The sequence below is a fragment of the Acartia tonsa genome, chromosome 12 (assembly GCF_053477335.1).
Source record: "Acartia tonsa isolate MP-2025a chromosome 12, ASM5347733v1, whole genome shotgun sequence".
NCBI lineage: Eukaryota > Metazoa > Arthropoda > Copepoda > Calanoida > Acartiidae > Acartia > Acartia tonsa.
The window spans coordinates 4680427-4708107 of record NC_137271.1 but is presented as its reverse complement, the minus strand read 5'-3'; the positions used below and the strand labels follow the sequence as shown (position 1 = coordinate 4708107).

General features: G+C 32.4%; 1 protein-coding gene across 1 annotated transcript; it reads right to left on the bottom strand.

The window, feature by feature from the left end:
* Nucleotides 1-149: 149 nt before the first annotated feature.
* On the bottom strand, nucleotides 150-27486 carry LOC145334514 (methyl farnesoate epoxidase-like). The gene is made up of 19 exons (XM_080179974.1): nucleotides 27353-27486; nucleotides 18646-18714; nucleotides 17768-17828; nucleotides 17305-17375; nucleotides 16504-16543; nucleotides 16279-16387; nucleotides 14553-14669; nucleotides 14203-14236; nucleotides 13409-13504; nucleotides 12996-13068; nucleotides 12153-12213; nucleotides 11587-11653; nucleotides 5962-6080; nucleotides 3902-4006; nucleotides 3645-3726; nucleotides 2925-3048; nucleotides 2407-2472; nucleotides 1736-1814; nucleotides 150-699 (listed from the first exon to the last, which is right to left on the bottom strand). Exons 3-19 carry the CDS (start codon nucleotides 17812-17814, stop codon nucleotides 613-615), a joined length of 1377 nt encoding a protein of 458 aa, XP_080036100.1. The 5' UTR covers nucleotides 17815-17828; nucleotides 18646-18714; nucleotides 27353-27486; the 3' UTR covers nucleotides 150-612.
* Nucleotides 27487-27681: the final 195 nt, after the last annotated feature.

Genomic DNA, 27681 nt, shown 5'->3' with positions numbered 1-27681 from the left:
TCATATTCATTGGCTTAACAACTTTGTGGACTTTGATTTGTCAATGCTTAATAAGGTAGGTTGATATTGGAATGAGCGACTCTTTATTTATGGCGAGAATAATATGGCCCAATCATAGAGAAAAAAATAACCTTATGGGCCCAATATAACCTAGAAAATTGTATTTTCAATTAAAAATATGTTTTTATAAGCTTCGCAGATATAAAAAAATAAATGTTAACATTATATATTCAGAAACAATAATGACAACATCCATGAGAAGCAGAGCAAAGAAAAAATTATAGATAGACAAACTCAGTGATAGAATTCAGTGGTCATAAGAACAGATATAGTGAAAAATAAAAAAATCACACAACCTTTTTACATAAAATATATATGTCTTTTACAGCATGACCAACAGTCCCACGAATAAAGTGAGTCATATACTGGATGCTCTTTTGCAAGAGGTATCTTCAAATAAAAATCAGTAGTCTATTTTTAATACCAGCTGAGAAAATCGAATTTTCTCTTAGCGCGGCGTTACGGAAGGACGGTGAGACAAAGTGAATTATAAAGTAGACTCACTTCTGAACATACTAAGAATGTACATTATGTAAAATATTTCATAACAATTTATCTTTTAGTAATATGAACTTTGTACGGGTAGGGTCCGTTGGTAAACCCAGCTTCGGGACCTAGATCTGGCAGTGAACCATTCACCTACAAATATAAAATATACAAAAACAGGGAGGGAGGGTTAACATTGGACTGCATATTAAATTGTTTAATGAAGACGTTCTTTCATTAGCTGGCTTAAAAACTTTAGGGATTTTTGGCAAATCTTAATTGGGTTGTACAAACAAAGTATCCAAACTTGTCTCTTTAAATATAATCAATTAAAGAGGGATTTTATTTATTATAATTGGAGTTGTACATCAATTTATCTTTAATTGTCCTATCTCTTACGGGATAAAGTAAATGGACATTACGGAGAGGCAAAAACTAATAAAGTAGCCTCGATGCTAAATACAATTAAAACAAGGATGACAACATGCATAAAAGCGAAGCTCTGAAACGGTAGGACAAACGGACATTAACACGTGTATAATGTCAGAACTGAATAATCAGAATGCGAATGTTTAAGAGTCAAAGCAAAATTGTAAGTAAATTTGTTGAAAAACTGCTTTATACAGGATAATGATTATGGACATACTTACATTTTTAGGACTTGATTTTAGAGTTGCTTCGCTTATAATATTGTACTTTGTTGTCCCAGGAATCAGTATACCAAAAATCAGACCAATCGGATAATTAGGTCACATACAAATTTGTTGTTAAAAATGTAAAAAAATTCAACATGTTTAAAATGGACGTACGGACATTCTGGTAATGATTAAAGAGTTGCTACGCTTTCTAACTCGTACCTAACTATTACAGGAACCACCATGCAAAATTTGAAATCGATAGGACAATTCTAACATGCCTAAATTAACGAAAAAAGCTATTTAAAAAAGTAAAAAAATCAACATGTTTAAAATGGACGTACGGACATTTTGGTAATGATTATAGAGTTGCTACGCTTTCTAAATCGTACCTAACTACTAAAGGAATCACTATGCAAAATTTGAAATCGATTGGACAATTCTAACATGTCTAAATTAACGAAAAAAGCTATCTGTGACGGACGGACGGACGGACGGACGGACGGACCGACCCTAATTATAGAAAAGCTTCGCTTTAAAAAATATATACTTACTGTTTTGAAGCTATAGTTGAGCATAATGTTTGTAAAGAAGAGAAAGCTTTCCATCTTGGCCAGAGACTCTCCAAGACACCTTAAACAGGAATAAGTCAGAAGAATATTAGCAAGAAATTTTAGGATCTCATACAGCAGCTGAGAAAATCATATTTCTCCCTTAGAAATGACAATCATCAACATTTATAATTACATACTGACAGATTATCAAATAAACTGACAGACAAAATAAGAATAGAGTGGCTTGTTGCTAAATTACAGGTTTCAGCAGCTACAGCCACCAAAAAACGTTTTAGAAGCTGGAGAATTATCCACCCTCAGCCACTATCAGCTACAGCTGCACCCTCATCTAACATAACTCATAATCAGCCGCAGCCGTAATATACAGCATTCTGTTTCAGGACATACTTGCATTTTTAGGACTTGATTGTATTTATGCTTTGCATAAATTATTGACCCTTTTTGGACACATGGACTTTCTGATAACTATAGAGTTGCCATGCTTTTAAAATCGTATCTAACTGTTACAGAAATTATTTTCCAAAGTTTGAAATCGATAGGACAATTATTGCAAGCCTATATTAACGAAAAGAGCTAACTGTTATGTATAGACGGAGGTTTAAACCTTAACTATTTATAGAAAAGCTCAAGTTTTGAAAATATTTACTTACTTGCGCCTACCAATTCCAAACGGTAAAATCCTTTCATGCTGCTCATATTTGCCATCCACAATCAACCTGTGGAAGGAATAATCAATTTTAGTGAATATAAAAGTAACAGGATGCCTGTAAGTCTGTCTGCCTGTAGCTTCAGATCTCGCTAACTGCTGTGGACCGACATTAATCTCCTTGATATAAAGGTACTTATAAATTCAAGGAGGCTACAACCATCACCCTCACAAGAGAATTCACCTCTGGAAAAAAATAATACTTTGAGGGTGCTTTTACTACACAAAAAAGCAAATTTTAAACAATTATCAAAATTAAATTACATTACATCCCCAATGATGATAAACAAAATAACCCCTTTTTGTAAGCTAAAATTTTTAGTTAAAAAGTTTGGACACTATCAGTTTGTAATTAACCAATCATAGTGTAATAAAAAGTACCCAAAGTTTGGACATAACACTTTAGGTACCAGTAAAATTAACTATAAGATGTCCCCTCTCTCATGTATAAGGGTAATTTACCTTTCTGGTATATACAATTCCGGATCTTTGAAATACTTGTCATCCATATGAAGTGTATGGGTGCTATACAACACAGCTGTACCCTTCGGAACTGTGTACCCGCCAATCTGTACATCCTTGTATGCTAAATTATAATATAGAAACATTAATATAGTCTTGGTACATCATTCATTGATTTGTTCTAGCCTCTAGGGAATGGCGTGGAAAATAGCCTAAAACCTTCCCAAGAGATTTATACAGCTTCAATGAAAAGTACTGCAGATTTCAACTTTTTCAGAGATTTTTAGCTTCAGACAAAAAAAAACATAAAAAAACCGTAGTATAGTAAAAATCTTAGATTGTTAGGATTTACGCACATGATGTTATGACATTACAAGTTGACCCACAATTTTCGTGGAAGCTACTTTATTCTCATATTTTGACATCAAAGTAGCCTTAAGCTATGGCTATACCTAGTTGTTCCAGGTAAAGCCACTCTAATTAATGGCATACTAATATATAAATGAGAAGCAACGAATAGGGACAGCATGATTACAGTTCCTTGATAAGTAGAATTCCACAGGAAGAATTCCAACTTCCTACAAATCTCCCTCCTTACCACCTTAGGGCATCCAGGAAAGGTTTTGACAAATTGCAACGGCATTTGTCAACTAAATGCAAAGTTTATTGCTTGAATTCAAAATCTAAATTGGAGTTGTTATAGAATTGAAATGATCTTACCAACTCTGGGTGGTCCTAGAGGGGCTACAGGCCAAAGCCTCCAAGCTTCATAAATAGCTGCCTCAGTGTAAGGAAGGTTAACCTATAACATTTATTTAAAAACATATAGATTTTGTATTAAAACTTAGTGTCTATCTCATGTTTATGAAAGATCATATTATAAAGACCAGGATTTTTAACACCCCTTTTTGGCGAAACTGCTTCATAACTTTAAATGTCCGTTTCACCATTTAGGGTTATGAATTTATTAAACCTACCTTGTCATTAAGATCAATGTAAGTTCTTCCATTAGCAACAGAATCAAGTTCAGCATGGATCTTGGCTTGGACATCTGGGTGACGCATCATCAAGGCAATCATATACTAAACATAGATGGAGCACCAATAAGGCAATCAAATACAAACCATAGATGGCGCATCAAGGAAATTATGTATGTATATATATATACTAGAGTTGGCTCGATATAACTATCTCACTATTGGCTAGTTTTCTATGAGTACATATCTATTTATCTATTTCTCAATAAATCAATTTTCCTCCCCCGCCATTACTATCAAAAAAATGATTTTAAAAAGATTTTTTCAATTATATTTTTTTTCACATTACCATCACCAAAGGGTTAATATGATTTAAATTTTAGTTTGAACACACTAAAGGAAGTGTCGCCACAATTAAATTCTTTTAAAACAGAGTTTTCTTAAATTTACTGTATTTAAAATCTAAATTTTCTTTTTTTATGATTAGAAATTAAGTACTTCAATATAATGTAAATAGCAATATGAAACAAAACAAATGAATTTATTTTTGATAAAGTAAAATAATGGGTCTCATTAGTTCTGGCCAATGAGAGTTTATTATGGATTATTGGAGCACTATAAGTTTTAAACATTTATTCCTTGGAAAACTTGAGCTCATTTATAGACATTTATTTCCTATATAGACCTGACATGGATCTTGAAGTAATAAAGCAGGCTGTTTTGTAAATGTTAAAAATTGGAAGAATCTATCAAATAAAAGTTATCGCAAATAATACTTAGTAAATAATATATATGCAAGATAAAACAAGATTTCTTTTCATGAATATAGGCATATTTTAAATGAAAAATTTAAAATCTAATTCTAACAAAAATTTGTAAAGGGATAGTTCCGCGAAGTGCATTTAAAGAGTTAAGTTACTTGGAGTAGTGAACTTTTATATGTCTTAGTAGAATACATTAGGCATTGGATAGATATAATTAAATGAAAAAGAATTTTTAACTTTGACCTGACAAAACTTTTTTTATTTGACAATATCTAAAAGTTACAAGTGATTTGCCACACAAATTACATGAGAATGGTCTATTGTTTTCTAATATGTATACCCATAACACAAGTATAAAAGAATTAATTGCCATATAATTCACAAGAGTTATAAAAAAATTTAACAGGGATCCCCTTTAGGCAAGTTTCTTTAATTAAAAACATAAAAAATAACGTCTGGTTCTTCATGGGACAGGTTTTTAAAAACATAAAAAATAACGTCCGGTTCTTCATGGGACAGTTTTTTTAAAACAGAAGTTTTTTTATTTTTTTTTAAGTAAGTAAACCAGACTGTTTTCTTTATTTTTTTAAAAAAATCTATAGAAAACCTGTCACGTGAAGAACCAGACGTTATTTTTTATGTTTTTTAAGTATCTTTAGAAAACATGCCACAAGGGGAACCCCTGTTCAATTTTTTTATAACTCTTGTGAATTATGTGGCAATTCATTCTTTAATACTGGTGTTTTGGCTATACATATTGGGAAAAAAAACAATTCTCATGTAATTTATGTGGCAAATCACTTTAACTTTTTTAGATATTGTCAAATAAAAAAAGTTTGGTCAGGTCAAAGTTAAAAATTCTTTTACATATAATCATATCTATCCAATGCCTAATATATTCTACTAAGGCATATAAAAGTTCACTACTCCAAGTACCTTAACTCTTTAAATGCACTTCGTGGAACTATCCCTTTGTATTTCTATAGTCTCCCATACATACTTCTACTTTGGCAGATTTAATTCCTGCATAGAACGTCTAAATTTTATTTTGGAACCTTTTAATCAAACAAATATTTTAATCTGATAAAATTGGCCAAGATATGCAAAAATCGACTGACAAACATACATCTTTTGAAGATAGATATTTGATTACTGCATAGAACGGCAGGAAATACTGTCAGACAGAGAAAATAAACCTATGAAAATTAGCTTTATAATTGACGATAAAGTCTTTAAAAGTTTTGAATTCATGGAAAAAGTATAAAGTAAATACCTTTCAAAACAAAATTCTTATACCTGTTGACTTTTACTGGTAGTTTCAGAGCCACCCAGGAAGAGATCAATACACAGATAGACAAGCTGTTCCTCCGTGTACAGACCAGTGGTATCCTGACCAGCCTGGGCCAGAAACATATCTGCAAATATTCCACAGATCTTAAGGGATAAGACAATAAAGGATAAATTTATAAACATCCCCAATGATGATGAATTGAATTTTGGACGGTGCTGGTTTAGAGCTAAATATTAAATTTCAATAAAAGTATCCTACGTAAGAATACGTGGCTATAAATTTTAAGGTACCAGTGAATTTTGCAGTCCAATATCCCCACCCTCCCTCCCTGATTAAAAAATAGTGAATAAACTTATGAGTATAGATGAATGATGGGCCCCCCCTAGTACCAATTCAGAGATAAAATCAATCTTATTAGACGTTCACAAACATTATAAGAAACAAAAACGTTCAGATTTTCCCTGTTTTTTCCTTTTTCCCTCCCAAAATACCATAAAATCAAGGCATTATTCCTGGATATTTTTGTTAATAGGACGTTTTTGGTTGATCAGTGTAGTGAAATGTGCTTAGAAAATGTTAAGATTTGATAATCAGATGAGAAATTTTTACGTTCACACTCCCTTTAAAAGTGTATTAAACTGTATATAAGACATTTGCGAATATATTGATACCATTAATTTGCCTCTTAGATAGAAAAAAGTATGTGTTTTTAATATTTTTCTCTGGCTTCAAATCAAATTTCAAATTTGAGTCACCAAAAATGCTAAACTAATTTTTGCTCTAGAAGAACAAATTTTTGGAGTTAGAAAGTGCTTAATACCTCATTTTAATTGCCTGGCATTGCTTTATAATATACAGGTAATGACTTGGTTGTTTATAGAACAGCTGACTAAAAAATCGAGGTTTTGTGATAAACCCACTTTTGTTGTTGCTCCATAAATGATATTTTTTTTCCCAATTTTTTTGGCTGTAAAGAAGCTTTATATATTCATATAACATCCACCTAAATTTGACTTTTGGTATTTTATTTATAACATCACCAGAGGGAATTGAATTTAGGAAAAAAATATCAATTTATATTTTACATTGCTATGCATTGTTCTTGTTTCTATACGCTTCTATAGGTATGTTTATCATTTTTCTAGGCTAAATATAACTATAATTACACCATTTTAAAGTTAGACATCTTAACATATTAACACAACTATTGAATCGGTCTGTATTATTAAGCTGGCAACCCTTAAAACAGCTGCATTTCATTATCCTATTATATATAGTAATTATTATATGTATAAACACACTTAATTTTTTAACTTTTTATTGATGGAATACAATGTTTCTCTATAAAAATAGATCATCAGTTCCAATTAAGATGTATAAAATAAGAGTGAAAAAAAAATATATATATGTCAATGCATTTTGAATCCTTTTAAAAGACTAAATAAGAAAGAAGTGTTAGAAAATTGTGCCCCCTGCGTGGTTTTTTACTGCTTATATCCTCTTGGGGTTGGGAGGGGAATTAGCATCTTTATATAAAAAGGGGGAGGTGTTTAAAGAGAATCTTTAAAGAGAAAAAAATAGGTCATATTTTATCATTTGCAGTTTTACAAATTAATACATATTATATAAAGCTTTTTTGTCTGTAGCTTAAGATTTCGGTAAAGTATAAGGCTATTTTACTAATTTCCTTACTCCTTTAGTTACAGAGCTCCTAGATGCTTGGAGCGCAGCTGCTAGTAAACAAACAATTCCTGAATAATTGATTTACAATTTTAAAAAGCAAAACATTTTTACAATTAGGATGTGTATATCCACGCTATGGTTAGCTCTTTTTGTTAATTCAGGCGTGTTAGAATTAATCTTAAATGTTGGAAGATGATTTTTGTAGAAGTAAGGTACTTAGCAACTTTATAATCATTACTTTATGTAAAGGGATGTCCCAGTGGGGGGGGGGGTTAGGCGGTTAAGGGGTATAAATTAATTTGGGGCAACCCCATAATTTTCAAATTTTTAATTTTAATCTTCCCCTCTCCCCCCCCCCCAAAAAAAAATATATAAAGCTTTGACGTCCTTGCCTCTATTATATAAAGATTACCCCACAAAATGAACATGGAGATGCTCAAATTTAGATATTTCAATTTCTCCCCCCCCCCTTCCCCCCAAATCAATAAGCTTGGATGTCCTTGATTATGTAATCTCATTTAAAACATACTGAAATCAATTTGTGTACAACAATTATCCTATTTAGTTTTTTAGTAGTGAAGCTACTCTATAATTCAAAATATTTGTCCGTCCATTGTCTGTCCATTCATCTGTATGTCTGTCCATTGGTATGTCTGTCTGTCTGAGACAGAAAGGGGAAAACGAGATTTTCTCGGCTTCTATAAAAGATAGAAGGCTGAAATTTTCATGGATTGAATATTCTCTCTCTCTATCAATACTCCATATTTTCATCAAGTTTCATTAGGATTTGCCAAAAAACTGGGGTGGGCTATATCGATTCCTATATTTCAAGTTTTCATGATTTTCTCTACTCCTATTCAAGATAGATGGTTGAAATTCAGGGATTGAATACTTTGATATTTTGCTTAATTTTATCAAGTTTTATTGAGATTTACTTATTGGGGTTCTACCTCAAACATAGGAGTTCCAAATGTCGGAGTGGACAAATGCAGGAGTCCCAAACATCAGAGTGGACAAACGTAAGAATGGGACAAACGTCAGAGTGGACAAACATCAAGGTGGACAAACGTTGGAGTGGAAAACATTGGAGTGGACATTGCTTAAATAAAACCTAGGAGTGTCTACTATTTTAATAATATTACAATTTTGAAATTTTTTATACCCCTGTCTACAAAATAATGACTATGGCTGCAGCGCTCGGCCCCCTAGCCTATATCCTAACCTAACCTAACTAAGAAAAGTAACGGGACGAAGGTAGGGGGGGCTGTGTTTGTATAAAAAAAATTCTAAATTGAAAAAAAAGTTTGGGACTCCTGTGTTTGTCCACTCCGACGTTTGTCCCAAAAATCCTGCGTTTGTCCACTCCAACGTTTGTCCCACTCCTGCGTTTGTTCCACTCTGACGTTTGGGACTCATGCATTTGTCCCTCCAATGTTTTTCCACTCCTACATTTGGCATGGAACCAATTATTGGTTGGGGTGCTAGTTTGATTCCTAGATTTGTAAGTTTTAAGGATTTTCTTTACTCCTATTAAAAAAAATTTAAAAGGCTGGGTTTATACCCCCCATGATTTATTAAGGGGGGTGATTACCCCCATCCCTAAAAAAATTACCCTTTTACAAGCACCTCCCCCTGGATACTCCTACACTCCCCCTTGACTAGGCCAACTTTATGGTCTCTGGTTTCAGGAAGCCCATTCAATTATGAGAAGTTCACATTATAAGAGCACTCTTATAGCATCCTCTCTATTAGCATTACATGTGTAATGCATTATAGACAGACAGATAGATATTGTGAGGGATCCTACACTTTATAACACCTTGTTTTGCATGGTAAAAATTGTTCCAATAGTTCTTGATATTGATATTTTATTTAAAAATTACAATAACTTGAATATAATGATGTTTAAAAAATGCTAAAATTATAGTTATATTTAGACAAGAAAAATGATTAACATACCTATAGAAGCATTAAATAATTCTCTTTTTAATTATAAAAATATTTTTTAGAAACAAGAACAAGAACAATGCATAGCAGTGTAAATTATAAATTGATATTTTTTTTTAAATTCCAAAACTATCCAGGGTCCTATAAGAAGCATCCATAAAACACAGAACTCAATAGGTACTGTAATTGTCAAATCTTAAGCTGAAGACAAAAAAGATTACTACTTTATATAATAGGATAATGAAATGCAGCTGTTTTAAGGGTTGCCAGCTTAATAATACAGACCGATTCAATAATTGTGTTAATATGTTATGATGTTATGTTAGAAGCGTTAAATAATTCTCTTTTTAATAATATAATTTTTTTTAGAAACAAGAACAAGAACAATGCATAGCAGTGTAAAATATAAATTGATATTTTTTTTCCAAAATTCAATTCCCTCTGGTGATGTTATAAATAAAATACCAAAAGTCAAATTTAGGTGGATGTTATATGAATATATAAAGCTTCTTTACAGCCAAAAAAATTGGGGGAAAAAATATCATTTATGGAGCAACAACAAAAGTGGGTTTATCACAAAACCTCGATTTTTTAGTCAGCTGTTCCATAAAAAACCAAGTCATTACCTGTATATTATAAAGCAATGCCAGGCGATTAAAATGAGGTATTAAGCACTTTCTAACTCCAAAAATTTATTCTTCTAGAGCAAAAATTAGTTTAGCATTTTTGGTGACTCAAATTTGAAATTTGATTTGAAGCAAGAGAAAAATATTACAACACATACTTTTTTCTATCTAAGAGGCAAATTAATGGTATCAATATATTCGCAAATGTCTTATATACAGTTTAATACACTTTTAAAGGGAGTGTGAACGTAAAAATTTCTCATCTGATTATCAAATCTTAACATTTTCTAAGCACATTTCACTACACTGATCAACCAAAAACGTCCTATTAACAAAAATATCCAGGAATAATGCCTTGATTTTATGGTATTTTGGGAGGGAAAAAGGAAAAAACAGGGAAAATCTGAACGTTTTTGTTTCTTACAATGTTTGTAGGGATATTTAACTTGTCATATATAGTTTAAACAATTTACTTACTGTTAAGGATTTATTTTATGATATATAATTGCCAATTAGTTTTTTTATAACGTAGTAATTAGGTAATAAACACCTATTTTAAATTCGTATTATTGACAAAAAAATACCTCACTGTCTACAAAGGGTTGAATCTCATAGGTTATTTAAAATAATAATATCCTTTTTTATTGTGTTGGACAATAAATAACCCACTTTTTAAAATTAGTTTACACTTTTATCAGACTGTTTATAAAGAAATATTGCGTCTTTATCATTTACAAATTTGTAATTAAAGGTGGGCGAGAGATGGGCCATCTAAAGATAATTGGATACTAATAAAAAAACCTGATTCTAGCTTTGTTATTGTATTTGGTTTTCAACAAAAAATATTGCTTATTTTATCAATTTCTAAGTAACTATAAATTGGTTTAAAGCAAGAATTATGTTAAAAGTCAGCTTAACCGTTAGGAAAAATGAAGAACTATTTGAAAAAGTTTAATTTTAGCTGTAATGGGAGAAAAAAGCACTTTAATGCACATTTTATATAATACGGAAAATTCCTTCCTTTCCCTGTACCTTATGAAAATCGTCGGAAAAAGCCGTTTTTTAAGCAAACAAAAGCGCGTTTTGCTCTATCTGTGAGATATTATGAATGAGATAATGTTAAGATTTGATATTAAGATGAGAAAAATTTACGTTCACAGTCCCTTTAAGTCGATTATTTTTGGGCTTTGAGTGAACGTCTAATAAGATTGATTTTATCTCTTCACATTGTCCTATGGTTTAGCAGACAAAAAAGTAATTCAGTATTAACTAGTGAGTGAGTATTAACTCCAAAATGTATAAAATCGTTCTGGCATTGGTTAGCTTAAACTAATTGTGAAAAAACGTAGGATCGAACAAATAAAAAAGTTTTACCTATAAAACAAGAAGACTCTTTTTCTCGTAATGTCTTTCTTTCTTCAATACTCTCCCGTATGAATTTCTTAAGAATTTAAATATTAAAGTCAACAATAGATTTATTATCATAGAACGAAAATTACACACAATAACCAAAGCTTATGTATTTTTTTTACCTATTTATAGATGACTAAAATAGTAACTGCTATTACGAACCAAAATGTGAACCAATATTGGAATTGATCATCAAGACGATTTATAATATTCCCTAGCCAAACAACCTATTGCTTGGGGTGTTAGCCTGCTGATAAGATAGTAATAAATGAGTATTAAAACTTGGCATTATTATCTAGCATTTTTACAGATCTATGTTGTAGATTGACTCACCACCATGCCACAAGAACTCACACAAAAATACAAGAGAAGCTTACCAGAAGTGAAGGGGGAGTTAAAAGAAAGTAAGTCGTAAGTAATAAGGAAGTTAAGGGCAATATAAAGGGAAAGTAAGGGGAGTTAAATGCAGGTAAAGAAGAGTTAAATGCAAGTAAGTAATGCTTATTACTTCATTTAGAAATAAAACTTACCCGAAAAGCTTCTAAATCTTTATCAAGTTGTGCCATTTTGTTTCTAAATGGAGGTACAAACCTAAATTTAAGAGTCATTTAATTTTTAGGCTAATACAAAACTCTAAAATATTAAAAAATAGTGTTCCTATAGTAGTAGCGAAGCTACTCAGCTGATATTAAAGCTAGACATCTGAATTTTGTTGGATCCACATTCCACATTATAGAGAGGGATAACACCAAAATTAGATGTTAATAGATGAATGGACAATTAGTATTTTATTTTCACATATTTTTGATTTTCTGTGCTCCTATTAAGGATAGATTGTTGATTCTTTTTGGTAAAGAAAAAACCGTTTAGCATCCATCTTTTTCTTATTGTCTTTTTATGACCACTGAACATTTGATACATAATTCACTAAGTCTGTTTGTCAATCCAAGATTTTTTGTACTCTGCTACTTAGGGGTGTTGTCCTTCTAGTTTATAAAAAAATATATTAATATGAACTTTCAATTAAATAAAGGGAAAGGAAGGTTGCGGGTAAAATCCGTAAAGGTTGTGTGTTTCAAGTTAAAAACAGTAGTAGTGTAATAGTAAACAGTAGAACGATAAAAATTTAAACACACACTTTTATGAATTTTTTTCCCGCAACATTCCTTTCCCTTGAATTAAATTTTTAATCATTATACCAATGTTTATTGTTTAATCAAAAAAATATATTTTTGAGCATTTGCCTTACTTTCAATTTATTTGTAAAAAGGTGGAGGTTGTTTCAAAGCTTAACAGAAAGATTGAGGAAAAGCACCGGACATTTTTGTCTTTCCGACATATGGGCTCAGCCAAAAGTAAAACAAAACCCTTACCTCAGCCAAGGCATAGAACCAAGGGGTTTTCCAATAACATCTTTTCCAATTACCATGAAGGAATTTACGGCATCTAAAATGGTTATAATACGAGATTTGGTTTTATATACTTTTCTAGATTTATAAGAGAACCATTTATTTAAATTAAATGATGGTCAATCAAGGGTTGGTTGTCTGTTGGTTGTTTACTTTCAAAAATTGTAATCTATAGAAGGGGTAACAGATCTATAGTATAGATGTATATACAGACAACTACCTCCCTACCTTTTTCAAAGACCTCTTTCGTCTGCTTGTAAATTATTTTTTGCTACTTGGCTGTATTGATATAAGCGACACCATTGGTTGATTTTCAATGACCCAATAGAAAGGTTGCCAATTTATCGCCAATTTTCTTATCCCTCAGGATCACTCACCAATAAGTTTTGCCATGTCAGCATCATGATAATCAAATTTTCTTCCTGCAATTAGGTTCCAAACTACATTCAGAGCTGCACAGTTGAATATATTTCCTATAAAGTGGAATTTTGAATTAGATTCCACACTACATTGGAGGTTGAATATATTTCCTATAAAGTGGAATTTTGAATTAGATTCCACACTACATTGGAGGTTGAATATATTTCCTATAAAGTGGAATTTTGAAATAGATTCCACACTACATTGGAGGTTGAATATATTTCCCATAAAGTGGAATTTTGAATTAGATTCCACACTACATTGGAGGTTGAATATATTTCCTATAAAGTGCAATTTTGATTTAGATTCCACACTACATCAGAGGTTGAATATATTTCCTATAAAGTGGAATTTTAAATTAGATTCCACACTACATCGGAGGTTGAATATATTTCCTATAAAGTGGAATTTTGAATTAGAAACCACACTACATTGGAGGTTGAATATATCTCCTATAAAGTGGAATTTTGAATTAGATTCCACACTACATTGGAGGTTGAATATATTTCCAATAAAGTGGAATTTTGAATTAGATTCCACACTACATCGGAGGTTGAATATATTTCCTTCTATAAAGTGGTATTTAAAATAGATTAAAAACTATCACAGAGTCGCACAGTTGAATTTTTTCTATAAAAGGGAATCTCAAATCATATCTTTAACAAAAATGAGGGCTACACAGTATTTTAAATTACAAGGGAAATAGCTAATTTGAGTTAATAATGTGAACAAGTGAAAAATTAAAAATTACCTAAACTCACGGTTCCATTATTTTTATCTGTTTTCTAAAATAATATATAAAATGAAAATACCTGAAATTACAAAAGATTTGCAAAATAGTTTTAAAAGGGTTAACAAATGTTTTAGTCTATGAAATAAACAAAAAATAACTATTTCTATAAAAAAAATAGAAATTTTTGCATTTCTTATATTTATTTCTAGGGGTTGATTACCTTGTTTTGGTGGAGGTTCCCTACCCTAAAACAGTCTTCCCTAGACCTGTGGGAATCTCTACTGTAAAGATGATACACATTGATTCAGTGGTTAGTCTTTGGCTAAACACATACAGACAAAAATCCTGATACTTTTATTTACTATTACCCTGGCAATTTCTTCAACAATGAGGGTAGCTTCATGTAAGATTGCTTCCTCTGAAGCTGACTTTCCATATCCAAGATCTTTCAAAGATTTCAGCGTAAATCTTCGCAATTCTCGCCACTAAAATAGTTATTGCTTTTTGGCAAGGAGACACAACCAGCAATCTTATTTTCATATAAATTGAACATAAGGAGCTAGAGTAGTTTTGCCTTACTATGCTAGGTTAGTAATGTCCCCTACTATGCTTACCCTGTAACCCTGCGGAGTTACCTATAACCTAACCTATAAAACAAACATGAAAATACCATCCCCTTATTTTCAAATTATTTCAAAATAAGGGAGGAGGGGTTCCTCCTGTGCTAGGCCAACAAAAACACTATCATGGTTTAGCTACTAAGTTAAAAGAGTTTCCAAGGGAAAGACAAACTGACAGAAAAAAAAACAATACTTATAAAGAAGCTTCGCTACTAAAAAACACATTGCATCATGAACATCAATCAATATCAATATCAAAGCTCAAATTTTCTCTCACTTAGCCTTGTCAACAGTACAGGGTTCAAAATGTTCAAATTACAGGTTATGTAAAAAACAACCTTATCGTTATAAAAGTGAAACAGGCCAGATGAAAAATATAATTTATTGAAGAAATGGAATAGTATTCAATGTCTATTGTTAAATAGGCATACCTACAGGTTAGGACTTAACAAACAAAATACGACACAATAAAAACTGTCCCAAATTTGTATTAATTTTAAGGAACACGACTCCAGTTACATCATATTTTTCTTTCCCGAAAAAGAGAAGGGGGAAAGAAAAAAAAGGGAAGGGGGGAAGAAAAAAGAGATGGGAGAAAAGGGGTTTTTCCCCATCTCTTTTGAAGAGATTTTCTTCCCCCCTTCCCTTTTTCGGGAAAGAAAAATATGACGTCACTGGAGTCGTGTTCCTCAAAATTAATACAAATTCGGGACAGTTTTTATTGTGTCACAAAATACCCCAAAGCATAGAAAAGCTTTGCTTTTAATAAATTGTTAAATAAATATTATATATACAACTAAAGCAAAACTTCAAAGGTAAAAGACGCTTTCTAATTAAATATGTTCAAATGTGTTTGTGAATTAAAATTCATTTTTGGGTCGTATTTGTAAAATTGCTTATGAACTAGGAATAATTAAACATAAAAGATGGTTATGAAAGCGGACAGACGGACTTGCGCATGATGTAGAAGGGCTTAGCCCTTATACAAATGTTATTGAGGCAAAAAATTAATTTAGAAAGTACAAACAAACTAATGTTTTCTAGTTATGTAAATAGTGTAACATATACAAAAATGTTTTGTATTTAGATTACAGCATAATATGCATAAATTATATTAGCGAAGCAACTATTCACCAAAAGTCTGTCAAGTATGTCAGTCCGTCTTATTTTTTTTTCATGAAAGCCGTATTTAAACGAAAAACTTCTATTTTGTTCTTCGACAATCCTATCCTATTAAGAGTATTGATTATATTATAGATCTCGCAAACGGCTGGATAATAAAAGAATATGGATAGGCCTTTCCCTTCTTAAAAAAAACTTCCGCCTGATTGGGTTATACAAACTAGCAGTGTCTGTCTAAACCTTTCCACAAATAATTTTAATCTAAATAAAGGGGATTTTTGATTCATAGTTTACATAAATCTATCGTCCATTGTCTTATCCCTTAATATCCCTGAATCTAGCCGCTACGCACCTGTGCTCCCAAGTCATCCTGGGGGAAATTATTTTTGAACAAGAATGAGAAAGATCCACGGTTAGCATTTTTCTTGAATAATACCAAATTTGTTGTTGGTGCTGAAAGCCTAAAAATTTTAATAATGATGAAAAAAAACCAAAGAAATTTAGCGTTTTCAACATGTTGTCAATATCATCCTTATTTATATAAAAACCTTAAAAAATTTGACTTTAAAATTCAAACCTGTCGTCCAATTCTTGATTATTCATAGCTTTCTTAATTTCTAAAAATACAATAATCCAGACTGTTTCATACATTTATGTTTGGTTTGTACGTCTGTCTGTCCGTTAGGGATGGCTTTTATCGTGAATGTTTATGCTTGTTGTAATTGTCATATTGATGTAAAGTTTATGTGTAGGTTGCAATCATAAGCGTTTTGGAGGATGGTGTAGGGGCTTGTCATCGCCCCCATTGAAATTGAAATTAGGCCTACCTTACCCTTTTTCATCCATTTTCACACTCCCCTACAATACCCTGTGCACGCAACGCTATCTATAGTCAGGGATGGAGGGGACACATACCATTTTTGTGGACAGACAGACAAACAGATAACTTATTTCTTTACGACACACAGGCATTTGTCTAGGATAAGCAAAGTATTGCAGGCAGACAGACAATCCCCCTGGAGACCTATGTTTTAGAGTTCTATAGGGCCATACTAATGACAAGAAAGTACTTAACTAGTTTTATATACATCAACCTGTGACAGGCCCCTTGTAGTCAAGGGCTGTACGCATTATTATAAGTAAAAGTGATCCATTATTAGTATATTTTACTAAAAGCACAGGTCATGGGAATCATAACTGAAAATTTCAGCTGTCTATCTTGAAAATTATCTAAGGAAATCATATTTCCCCCTTAGCGTTACGGACTGACTGGTGGACGTAAAGAAAAAATAAATAATAGAGTGCTACTAACAATATGTAAAACTTATTAACAGACACAATAAAAATTATAGAATAGCTTTTCTACAAAAAAAGTTACCTTCCATGTCAGTTATAAGAAGCATATTTGTACTTGCCACGGCTAGCCGACACAGTCCACCATACACCTTACTAACAGTTTTATACAAGATTCATTACATTATAAAAGTACGACAGCAGGCATAAAAGCAAAGCTCAACAAAAGACCAAATCGAATAAATATAAACATTAAATTTGTTTTTAAAAAGATACTTCATATTATTTTCAACTACATATGTGACGAAAATCGAATGTAAACTTTGAACAGAATGGTATTGAATAAGAATAACTTAAAATGTTATGACATTTCTATCATGACTTTAAAAGCTAACTGTCACTAAATGTATGAACGTGCCAAATCCAAATAGAAAAGCCAACTAAAATGTAATACACTTATCTTCAAAAATTCACATTATTATAAAACTTTTGGGACTAGTGCAATAAACAGCTGAATGTCCCCTCCCTCCCTGTGTAAGAATACTAACCTGAGTGTATGGAAAGCTTTATAGGGAACAGGATCCAATTTTGCCATGGTAGGTATGCTTCCTGATAATGTTTAGTATAATTTAAAAGTGTTTTCTGTCTCAGTGGCGTGCACAGAATTTTGTCAGGGATATGCGATAATCACATCCGAAAAGACATTTAGGATCTACTGCAGTTCATGGTAAAATATTGCTGGTAACGAATATTGCCAAAAATCAATGAACTTTGAAGACTGCTAGCTGCCAAACGGTTGAGCGTACAGATCATACCCGCACACCATTGTAAGCGGTATAAGAAGGCCTACAAATAATCTGAAGTAACCAAGATCCAATGATGCACAGGGAAAGCTTCACTGAAGAAAAAACGCGTAAAATAGGCCTTTTTCACGTATTTTTCTGCACTGCGAGATAATTATGCATTATTGATTTATGGCTATTCCAGATTATTTGTAGGCCTTCTTATGCCGCTTAAAACAGTGTGCGGGCATGATCTGTACGTTCAGCCGTTTGGCAGCTAGCAGCCTTTAACATTCATAGATTTTTGCCAATATTCGTAACTATTGATATGACTCTCCTTAACAATGAGTCTGTCTGTATATACATTTCTCAATAACTCCTGTATCAAATGGGTTCTTCTATCTATATAACTTTCTTTAGCCTAGTTCACAAAAGACATAGGTCGACCTCTGGAAATTTTAGGTCGACCTAAAGAAGCTTTAGTTTGACCGATTTTATAAAGGCATTTGTTAGTTGTACTTGTTTAGGTTGACCTACAGCATAAATCGGTCGACCTCTAAAAGTTTTTAATGAACTGGGCATTTTTGTCTGCCTGTTTATCTATCTATCTATATATTTATCTATTTATTTATTTATCCACCTACCTATAATAGGATGTATATGAGGCCCAGGGGGAGGGTTCTTCCATGCTCGTAACTTCTCAATGTATAATGCTTAATAAAAGAATTACATTTAATCAGTAATCAATATTTTTTAAAGTGTGGAATTCTTTAACTAAGCTGTGTGTGTTTTTTAATCGAAGATTTTTGATAGAAAAATGTAAAAATTGAATATTTGATTCAACTTAAAGCTGACTATAAAGTAGCTGCGTTTCAAATCCTTCTCTCTGTGTCTGTGTGTACCGAAGGATCTTTTTAACCACTGAACCAATATGGTTCTCCTTTACAGAGTAGCTTCTCATAGGTCCTGGGAAGATATAAGGATACCAACACCCTACAAAAAAAAATCAGGCGAAGCCGCTACTTATAAATAAAGTATCAGGATGTGTGTTTGTTTGTGTGTCTGTCTGTCTGTACCAAAGGATCTCCCTAACCTCTGAACTGATCAGGTTCTCCTTAACATGGTTATAACTATACATACAGCTATAGTGTACATTAGAGAAAACCGAATAAAAACAGAAATTACAGACATAAGGAAGGACATACTTACAACATTACTTATAGAGTAGCTTTGTTATTAAAAAAATACCTAAAAATAGTAGAAGAGTGAATATTAACAAGAAGATAGATATAATCATAATTTCACTTGATAAATGTACTTTTATGTTTTATAAAAATTATGGAGAATTTTTTTTTTAGGTGTGTTTCACTTTGTAAATAAAATACTCAACTGAATTTCATGAGAATTAAATTTTTCTATGTATTTTTTAGTAAAACGCAAATACAGGTTACAATGTGGACTTTAACAATACTAGTGTTTACTTGAGTAGATAATCTATGATATTTTTATTTCTTTTTGAGAGGCGGGGATTTTCTAAATATGGGTTAACCTCCCTCCCTTTACCCTTCCTATTAGTTAAATAGCCCAAAATCAGTAAAGCCAAATAAAAAATTCCAGAATGATCCTTTTGCAAAATTTTAATGCCCAACCATATCAAACATAAACTTACTACTTTATTTTACTTAGTAATAACCCATGAATCCTCCCCCCCTCCAAAAAATGCTCTTTTTCATTTTACAAGAACCATTAAAAACGTGTTCTCCTTTGCCAAACCCCCTACCCCCGACCAAAAAAGTATTTAATAGCGTCTTTGATTAGAAACGCGAACCTTTGAGTTTTTTTTTACTCAAATTCCGCATTGGAAGTTAGATAGTGAGAAAGATAGGTTCACGTACACTACGAACTCTGAGTACGTATACTGTAAGAAATATAAACAGACAATTATGGACAACATATAACCCAGTATAAAAAAGTAAGTTTTTTTTTGTCTGAAGCTTAAGATCCTAATAACTACTGAACTGATTGAATTCTCTATTTTAGGTAAACTTCACATAGATACCGTGATGGTTTTAGGCTTGGTTTAAGATTAATATCTTGGGATGGTTTTATCAATTTAGATTAAAAAAACAGTAAGGAATTGTTCAATAATAATAATGAAAATCTTCAGTCAATTTTATAAAATGCAATATTGTCTAATTATAACGTAAAGTTTTACGTTGAGTAATCCTTGTGTATAAAAGTAAAAGTCTGTCTGTACTTTAAGATCTTGCTAAACGCTAGACTGATATGGTTCTCCTATGGGGGCAACCAGTGCAGGCGTGTTCAGGGTTTCGCTACCTGGGCTCGAGAAACGAATTCGAAAATAGCTAACGATTTTTAGTAGCGAAGCTACTTTATAATTTGAAATGTCCGTCTGTCCGTATGTCCGTATGTCCGTCTGTCTTAGTTTGGGGGAAACGTGATTTTCTCGGCTCCTATAGAAGATAAAAGGCTGAAATTTTTTGACAACATTCCCGTTATTAAGGAGCCTAATTAACTATAAAACATTAACGGCGATCGGACCGCTTTTTATATGTTTTAGACTATTTTTGTATTTCTCACATTTTTCTCCATATCTTTGGTGCTTATGGTCCAATTTCCAAAAATTTTTCAGTATTAGATATCAAAATAAAATTTCCTGTCATTTCAAGAAAACAACTATGACGGTCAGACTGCCTTTAAGCAGGTTTTAGGCTATTTTTGTATTTTTCACATTTGTATCCATACCTTTGGTGTTTATGGTCCGATTTCCAAAATTTTTTCAGTTATAGATATCAAAAATAAATTTTCTGTCTTTTGAAGAAAACATCAATGGCGGTCAGACTGCCTTTTTGGCTATTTTTATATTTTTCACACTTTTCCTCATATCTTTGGTGTTTATGGTCCGATTTCAAAATTTTTTTAGTTAAAAATATCTAAATTTAATTTCCCGTTGTTTTGAGCATCCAGTATGTAATTTACTTTGACCGTCAGTCTGTTAGTCATAGTAATGATATATAAGTATTAAAAAATTAAAAAAACAAATGTTGAAAAGGTTTTGTGATTTTTCCCCAATATACATGTTTTTGATAACTAATCTTTAAATTCTTATAGATAATTATTGTGCTTCGCTACTCATGGATGTTGTCATCCTTGTTTTACATCCCCCTTTAAACCAAAATCCAGGGTGGTGTAGGTAGATGTAAGTTTTTTTAGGGTGTATCAAGGGGGTATAGATATTTGTCAAGGAAGGTAAAGATGGGTGTAGAGGGGTAAATATTTTAATTTTGACAGTGGTGGAAACACCTTCTTTGCACGCCTTGGGTGTTGGGGGCAACCATCCATCCTTCTTCAAGCAACATATCATTTTTAAACAAATCTATCTTAAATGCATTAAACTTTTTAAAAGTGTAAAAAGGAAATTAAAAAAAAATAATTCAATTCTCCATTAACATAATATGATGTCTTAACATATCCCCCACCTGTTCGTACAGTAACCATAATGACGACATGCAATTTTGAAGCAGAATAAACGACATAAAATACAAGTCTGATATGTTATCGACATAAAGGTGGTTTCTCTCAGTGACTAGTCGATTACAGAATCCCCCCCCCCCCCCATCCCTCTTTATTTTGAAATAAATAGGCGACTATCGATCCCAAATGTAAAAATTATAAAATGAATAAAAGCTTATAAAAAGACATAAACATAGATTTTATCTTATAAAAAAAGGGCTTATTTGAAATCTAAATGAAGTTTTTTTTTTTTAAGTTTCATGTACTATCACTGTACATTTGTGGCTAGGGGCCGGAAGCCAATTTAAAATTAGTACCAGAAAAATTAAGCGGAGCTACTCTACAAGTAAAGTACATTGGTCGTTTGGAAGTATGATTTAAATAAATATTATATCTACTACTAACGACTGCACTCCTAGAATTGAGTGAGGAAATCTAGTAAAATTTATTAAAATTTAAAGATAAAGCTTCCCCCTATTGAATATTGACTCTAGGGGCGTGGTGGCGCTTCGGGTACAATTCCTCTCCACTTCACCTTGAACAAACTGTGCATTTTAAATTGTAATGTAACGCGTTCAATCGCCTAGGGTATCAACACCCATCAGACAACCAGCCCTTTTATTGCACGACCTTTTTCTGAGAAGTCCTAGCTGTACATGGTAATGAGTTGCGCCTGTTTTGGGCCAAGTCATTCCCCCTACTCTAACTAATTATGTTAGGGAATGGACAGGGTTGTTACGAGAACATTATGATTGTTATCAAGAATTACTTATACCAATCTATGCATGTCTATCCTATATTTTCGTTCATGCTATTATTTTCATTCTTGACTTTTTGAATTTTAGCCAAAAACTCGATCATGCAATAGCAACAACAACAACAACATATTTTTACGTACCATTTACCCAGTAGTCTTAGAATGAAGGCAAGTATCAAAAGTACGAGGGCAAATGCAGCTTATACCAACAACGAAATTAATTTTAAACTAATCCGTGATTTTTAGCTGTCGTTGTGGGGTAACACATAGTAGAATTGACAACATTTTTACCTGCACCCCCCCCCCCCCAATTATCATTTTAGATTTATTTCATGTGTTGGCTATACCGTATTCCTGGGGCAAACAGATCACTTCAAAAGCTGTCCTGTAATAAAAAGTAGTAAGATTTTATGACTAAATTAGTCCAAATTAATTATACTTTCTCAGGAAGCTTTGTAAATTTCCTATGGTAGTTTTAGGCTACTTTCCCCACCTTTCCCGCCCTCCCCAGAAGCCGAAGAAACTATACTTTGTATATTGTAGTAAACAAAACTTAATATTAATTGTAAAACTGGTGAAAAGTTCATATGTACAAAATATAAACTATACAAAATTGGAACCTAAGTTTATCTGTCATCGTGTATAAGAAAAACAAGATATTTCAAGATATTCAAGATATTTCAAGATATTCAAGATATTTCAGAAGGAAGTTTAATTATATTTCTCATATTCATTCGAATCTGGTGGATAAGAACCGGTTCTCATCCATACAAAAAAAACTATGTCTAGCATCGTATTATATCCAGCTTTCTATGAATATAAAAATGTACAATCATAAGATTAAAACCAGTTTTTTTAGACCAGAGGTGCCGAAGGCACCGGCTAAAAAACCAGTTTTTTTTGGACCAGAGGTGCCGAAGGCACCGGCTAAAAAAACTGGTTTTAATCTATAATTGTACATTCTATATCCGCGGAAAGCGGTTTATAATACGATGAAAGAAATAACTATTCTCGTATTCATTCGAATCCAGTGGATAAGAACCGGTTCTCATCCATACAAATAAAACAATGTCTAGCATCGTATTATATCCAGCTTTCTACGAATATAAAAATGTACAATCATAAGATTAAAACCAGTTTTTTTAGCCGGTGCCTTCAGCACCTCGGGTCTAAAAAATCTGGTTTTAATCTTAAAATTGTACATTCTATATCCGCGGAAAGCCATTTATAATACGATGCGAGAAATAACTATTATCAAGGAAAGGGAGGGGGACATTTGACTGTAATTGTTGTAAAAGCCCTTAAAAGGACTCTCCACAGAAAAATCAACTTTAGATTTTTGAAAATCTAACCTGAAATTATTATTCTCTGTTCAATTTTAGGCATTTTTTGTTTTTGTGGCATCGCGATCGAAGCCCTTTGAAATTTTTTACCTCCTTTAAGTGAATCCTCCCGCCATTTAATTTGTGCTGCTTTAGTGAATTTTAGCTTCTATTTTTGCCGCCGTTGCCGCATTCATCGCCCTTCTCCGCCGCTACTCCGCTGTACGTCGCTTTTTAATACATGCTCCCCTCTCCCTTGTTCAGAAATTAAATGGAGGCTGGGGGTGTTGTGTATAGCTACGTACGCAATGTATAGCGGAGTAGCGGCGGAGAAGGGCGATGAATGCGGCAACTGCGGCAAAAGATGGTTATATTTGGCGGAGGCGAACACAAAATGGAGGCGGCAGGATTGTCCAGTCAAGGAAGAGGATAAATCGTAGAGCGGCCGGTTGCAATGGAGCAAATGTTCTTTAGCGGCGAACACATATTGAGTGGAGGAAAGTGTAGTATATATTTTTATAGCGGCAGTACAAATAGGCGGCGGACAAAATTTTCAAAGGGCTTCGATTGCGATGCCACAAAAACAAAAAATGTCTAAAATTGAACAGAGAATAATAGTTTCAGGTTAGATTTTTAAAAATCCAAAGTTGATTTTTCTGTGGAGAGTCCTTTTAAGGGGATAAAAGAAAATTAATTTTTCAGAAAAGAGAAATTAAATTGGATTAACACAGTAAGAGTTTCTAAGATTCTTACTGCTGTTTGTTTCAAAATGAATAGAAGCAGATTACTGTAAAATGCTGCAGTTTATTAAGAATTATCCAGCTTTGCAGTTATGTTACTTGCGCATCGTCTGGCAGGCAGCTATGGATTGCTTAAAGTGCAAGTCGCGACGGATTTGAACAATTTTTGATCCGATTTCAAAATATTTAGTGGTTGAAAATTTATTAGCCTTTGATTTTCTTAAATACAGATACTCTAATAAAAGCAAGAATTGCATACATTTATATATATTTATTATTTATCTTTAAATAACTATGATCAATATTACATTAGTATGATGGCTGTCAATAAATTTAAAAGAAAAATTAAAATATAACAAACTGCAAAATAAGATAAAGTAAACATCTAAAAATTAATGGACTTGTTTCGTTAGCAAAATAAAATCCTAATACACAAAATTAATAAGCTTTTTTCAGTAGCGAAGAATCTTACTAACCGCTAAACCAATATGGTTCTTCTTTTCAGTAAAGCTTCTTAGAAGTACAAGTTAAGTTTAAAAACTAAAAGGGAAAAGTCTACTTTCCCCGCCGCATATTTCATTGTCCTTAGAGGCCTTAAGGGACTTAGCTGCTAGAATTTTAATGTAATTTTCAATAATAGTGATGCTATTTTTGTAAGGTTTTGTGATTTTTCAAAAAAATTCTTCTCAGCTACAAAATGGTTAAATCTACATAAAATATGAATCCATTTTTGGATTTGTCGACCCTAAAAACCTCCATTTTTGTATATAATACTTATCACTTAACACATAGATTTACGGAAATATCAGAAATTTACCTATAAACTATTAAGATATTAAAGGGAGTGTGAACGTAAAAATTTCTCATCTGATTATCAAATCTTAACATTTACTAAGCACATTTCACTACACTGATCAACCAAAAATGTCCTATTCACAAAAATATCCAGAAATAATGCCATGATTTTATGGTATTTTGAGAGGGAAAAAGAAAAAAACAGGGAAAATCTGAACGTTTTTGTTTCTTATAATGTTTGTAGGGATATTTAACTTGTCATATATAGTTGAAACAATTTACTTACTGTTAAGGATTTGTTTTATGCTATAAAATTGCCAATTCGTTTTTTTATAACGTAGTAATTAGGTAATAAAGACATATTTTAATTTCGTATTATTGACAAAAAATACCTCACTGTCTACAAAGGGTTGAATCTCATAGGTTATATAAAATAATAATATCCTTTTTTATTGTGTTGAACAATGAATAACCCACTTTGGAGAATTAGTTTACACTTTTATCAGACTGTTTATAAATAAATATTGCGTCTTTATTATTTACAAATTTGCAATTAAAGGTGGGCGAGAGATGGGCCATTTAAAGTTAATTGGATACTAATAAAAAACCTGTTTCTGGCTTTGTTATTGTATTTGGTTTTCAATAAAAAAATATTGCTTATTTTATCAATTTCTAAGTAACTATACATTGGATTAAAGCAAGGATTATGTTAACAGTCAGCTTAACTGTTAGGAAAAATCTAGAACTATGTGAAAAAGTTTAATTTTAGCTATAATGGGAGAAAAAAGCAATTTAATGCACATTTTATATAATACGGAAAATTTCTTCCTTTCCCCGTACCTTATAAAAATCGTCGGAAAAAGCCGTTTTTTAAGCAAACAAAAGCGCGTTTTGCTCTATCTGTGAGTTATTATGAATGAGATAATGTTAAGATTTGATATTAAGATGAGAAAAATTTACGTTCACAGTCCCTTTAAGTTAAGATAATTGATATATAAAATGTGAGGGATTCGAGCATGCGCTAATAAAATGTGTCTTCAAGCTGGTTAATATAACAATAAACCCCCATCCACCCCCTTTACCCCATTCTCTCGCCTCCTACTGTAGGAACCTGACCAATGAATTATATTAATATTAGCAATTGACGAAAAACTTTCTGCTCTGATAATATCTATTCTATCTATCTATCTATTCTATTTATCTATCTATTCTATTTCTGTTTCGTTACTGCAAAAAAACATAGCGTATTCAATATGTGTGAGCAGGGAGTAAGGGAGGGGACAATGGGCAATTAATTCAATTTAAGAGTTTTTGAAGAAAGGCCATGAAAACCAGAATAATCCCGAAAATATGGTGGAAATTGTAAAGTGATTGTTGATTAAATCAAGAAAACCATAAACTAAGAAAAAAGTTCAAAGAAAAAAAGCAATCATTTGAAAATAAGATTACCAGTATTACAGACTGACATAACCATTCTGTAATTAATTACTAGAAATATCTCCCTGGATCTCTTCAGATGACAGGGAAAGAGAAAAGAGATGTGAACACAGAAAAAAGGGGCAGGCAGGCGTGTAGCTGGATGGGCAAGTATACGACCCGCACGCCTTCCTGCCCCTTTTTATCCTGTTTATTTCCCCCACCTCCCTTCTCCATTTCCCTTTCTTGTCTACTTTTAAAAAGGAGGTGGGGATGAAGGGAGTGAAATATAGTATGGGAGGGGGGCCGTGTATTTATATTTGAACTACTCTCTGTCTGCAAAACTATATATATTCAAAACTAACATAGCGAGTAACGGCATTTCTTGCGCAAGTCCCCAAACTCAGTCAGAAACTGCTAAATTCTTGCACATTCCCTTTAAGCCAGTCCCCAAAGTCTGAGACTCCTAAAGATTGAATATTCGATCCATTGTCCCCTCCCTTACTCCCTGATGTGTGAGACAGATCTTACACGTACTTTCTGTTAAAGAACTAAGCCAGTTGGCCACCAATCATATATTGAGATGTAAACCGTTGCCTAAACAAGAAAGAACACATTACAAAGAGCACAACCATATCTAATACAAATTATATAATACTTGTGATCAATTACAGCCAATAATCATATACTATGGAAATACAAATTCTCAGAAAATTTCTTACTCGCAAATTTTACTGTTTTCATTAATATAATCTATGATTAGCTTATGTCGGTACAATTAACGAACCTGGTTGATATTCGTGTAACAGAACAGCAGTATGGGAGATTTGATGATAGACATGTAATTCCAATTTATGTTGTTTATCACATCTTTCCACGTTCACGTCTCGTCCGAGATAGAACTTTCTAGATCTCAGAGAGAGAGGCGCATTGTCTTGTCCCTTTACATCCCTGATGTTAAATTCTTGCTTGACTAATTATTTTTAATAATTTATGTCTCTCAGGGATCTTAGGGGGTTAAGACAATGGATGGATATACAGGGTGAGGCACATAAATCCGGACGTTTTTTAAACGGCCATAGCGTCAAAACTACTTGACCAATCAGGACGTTCGAC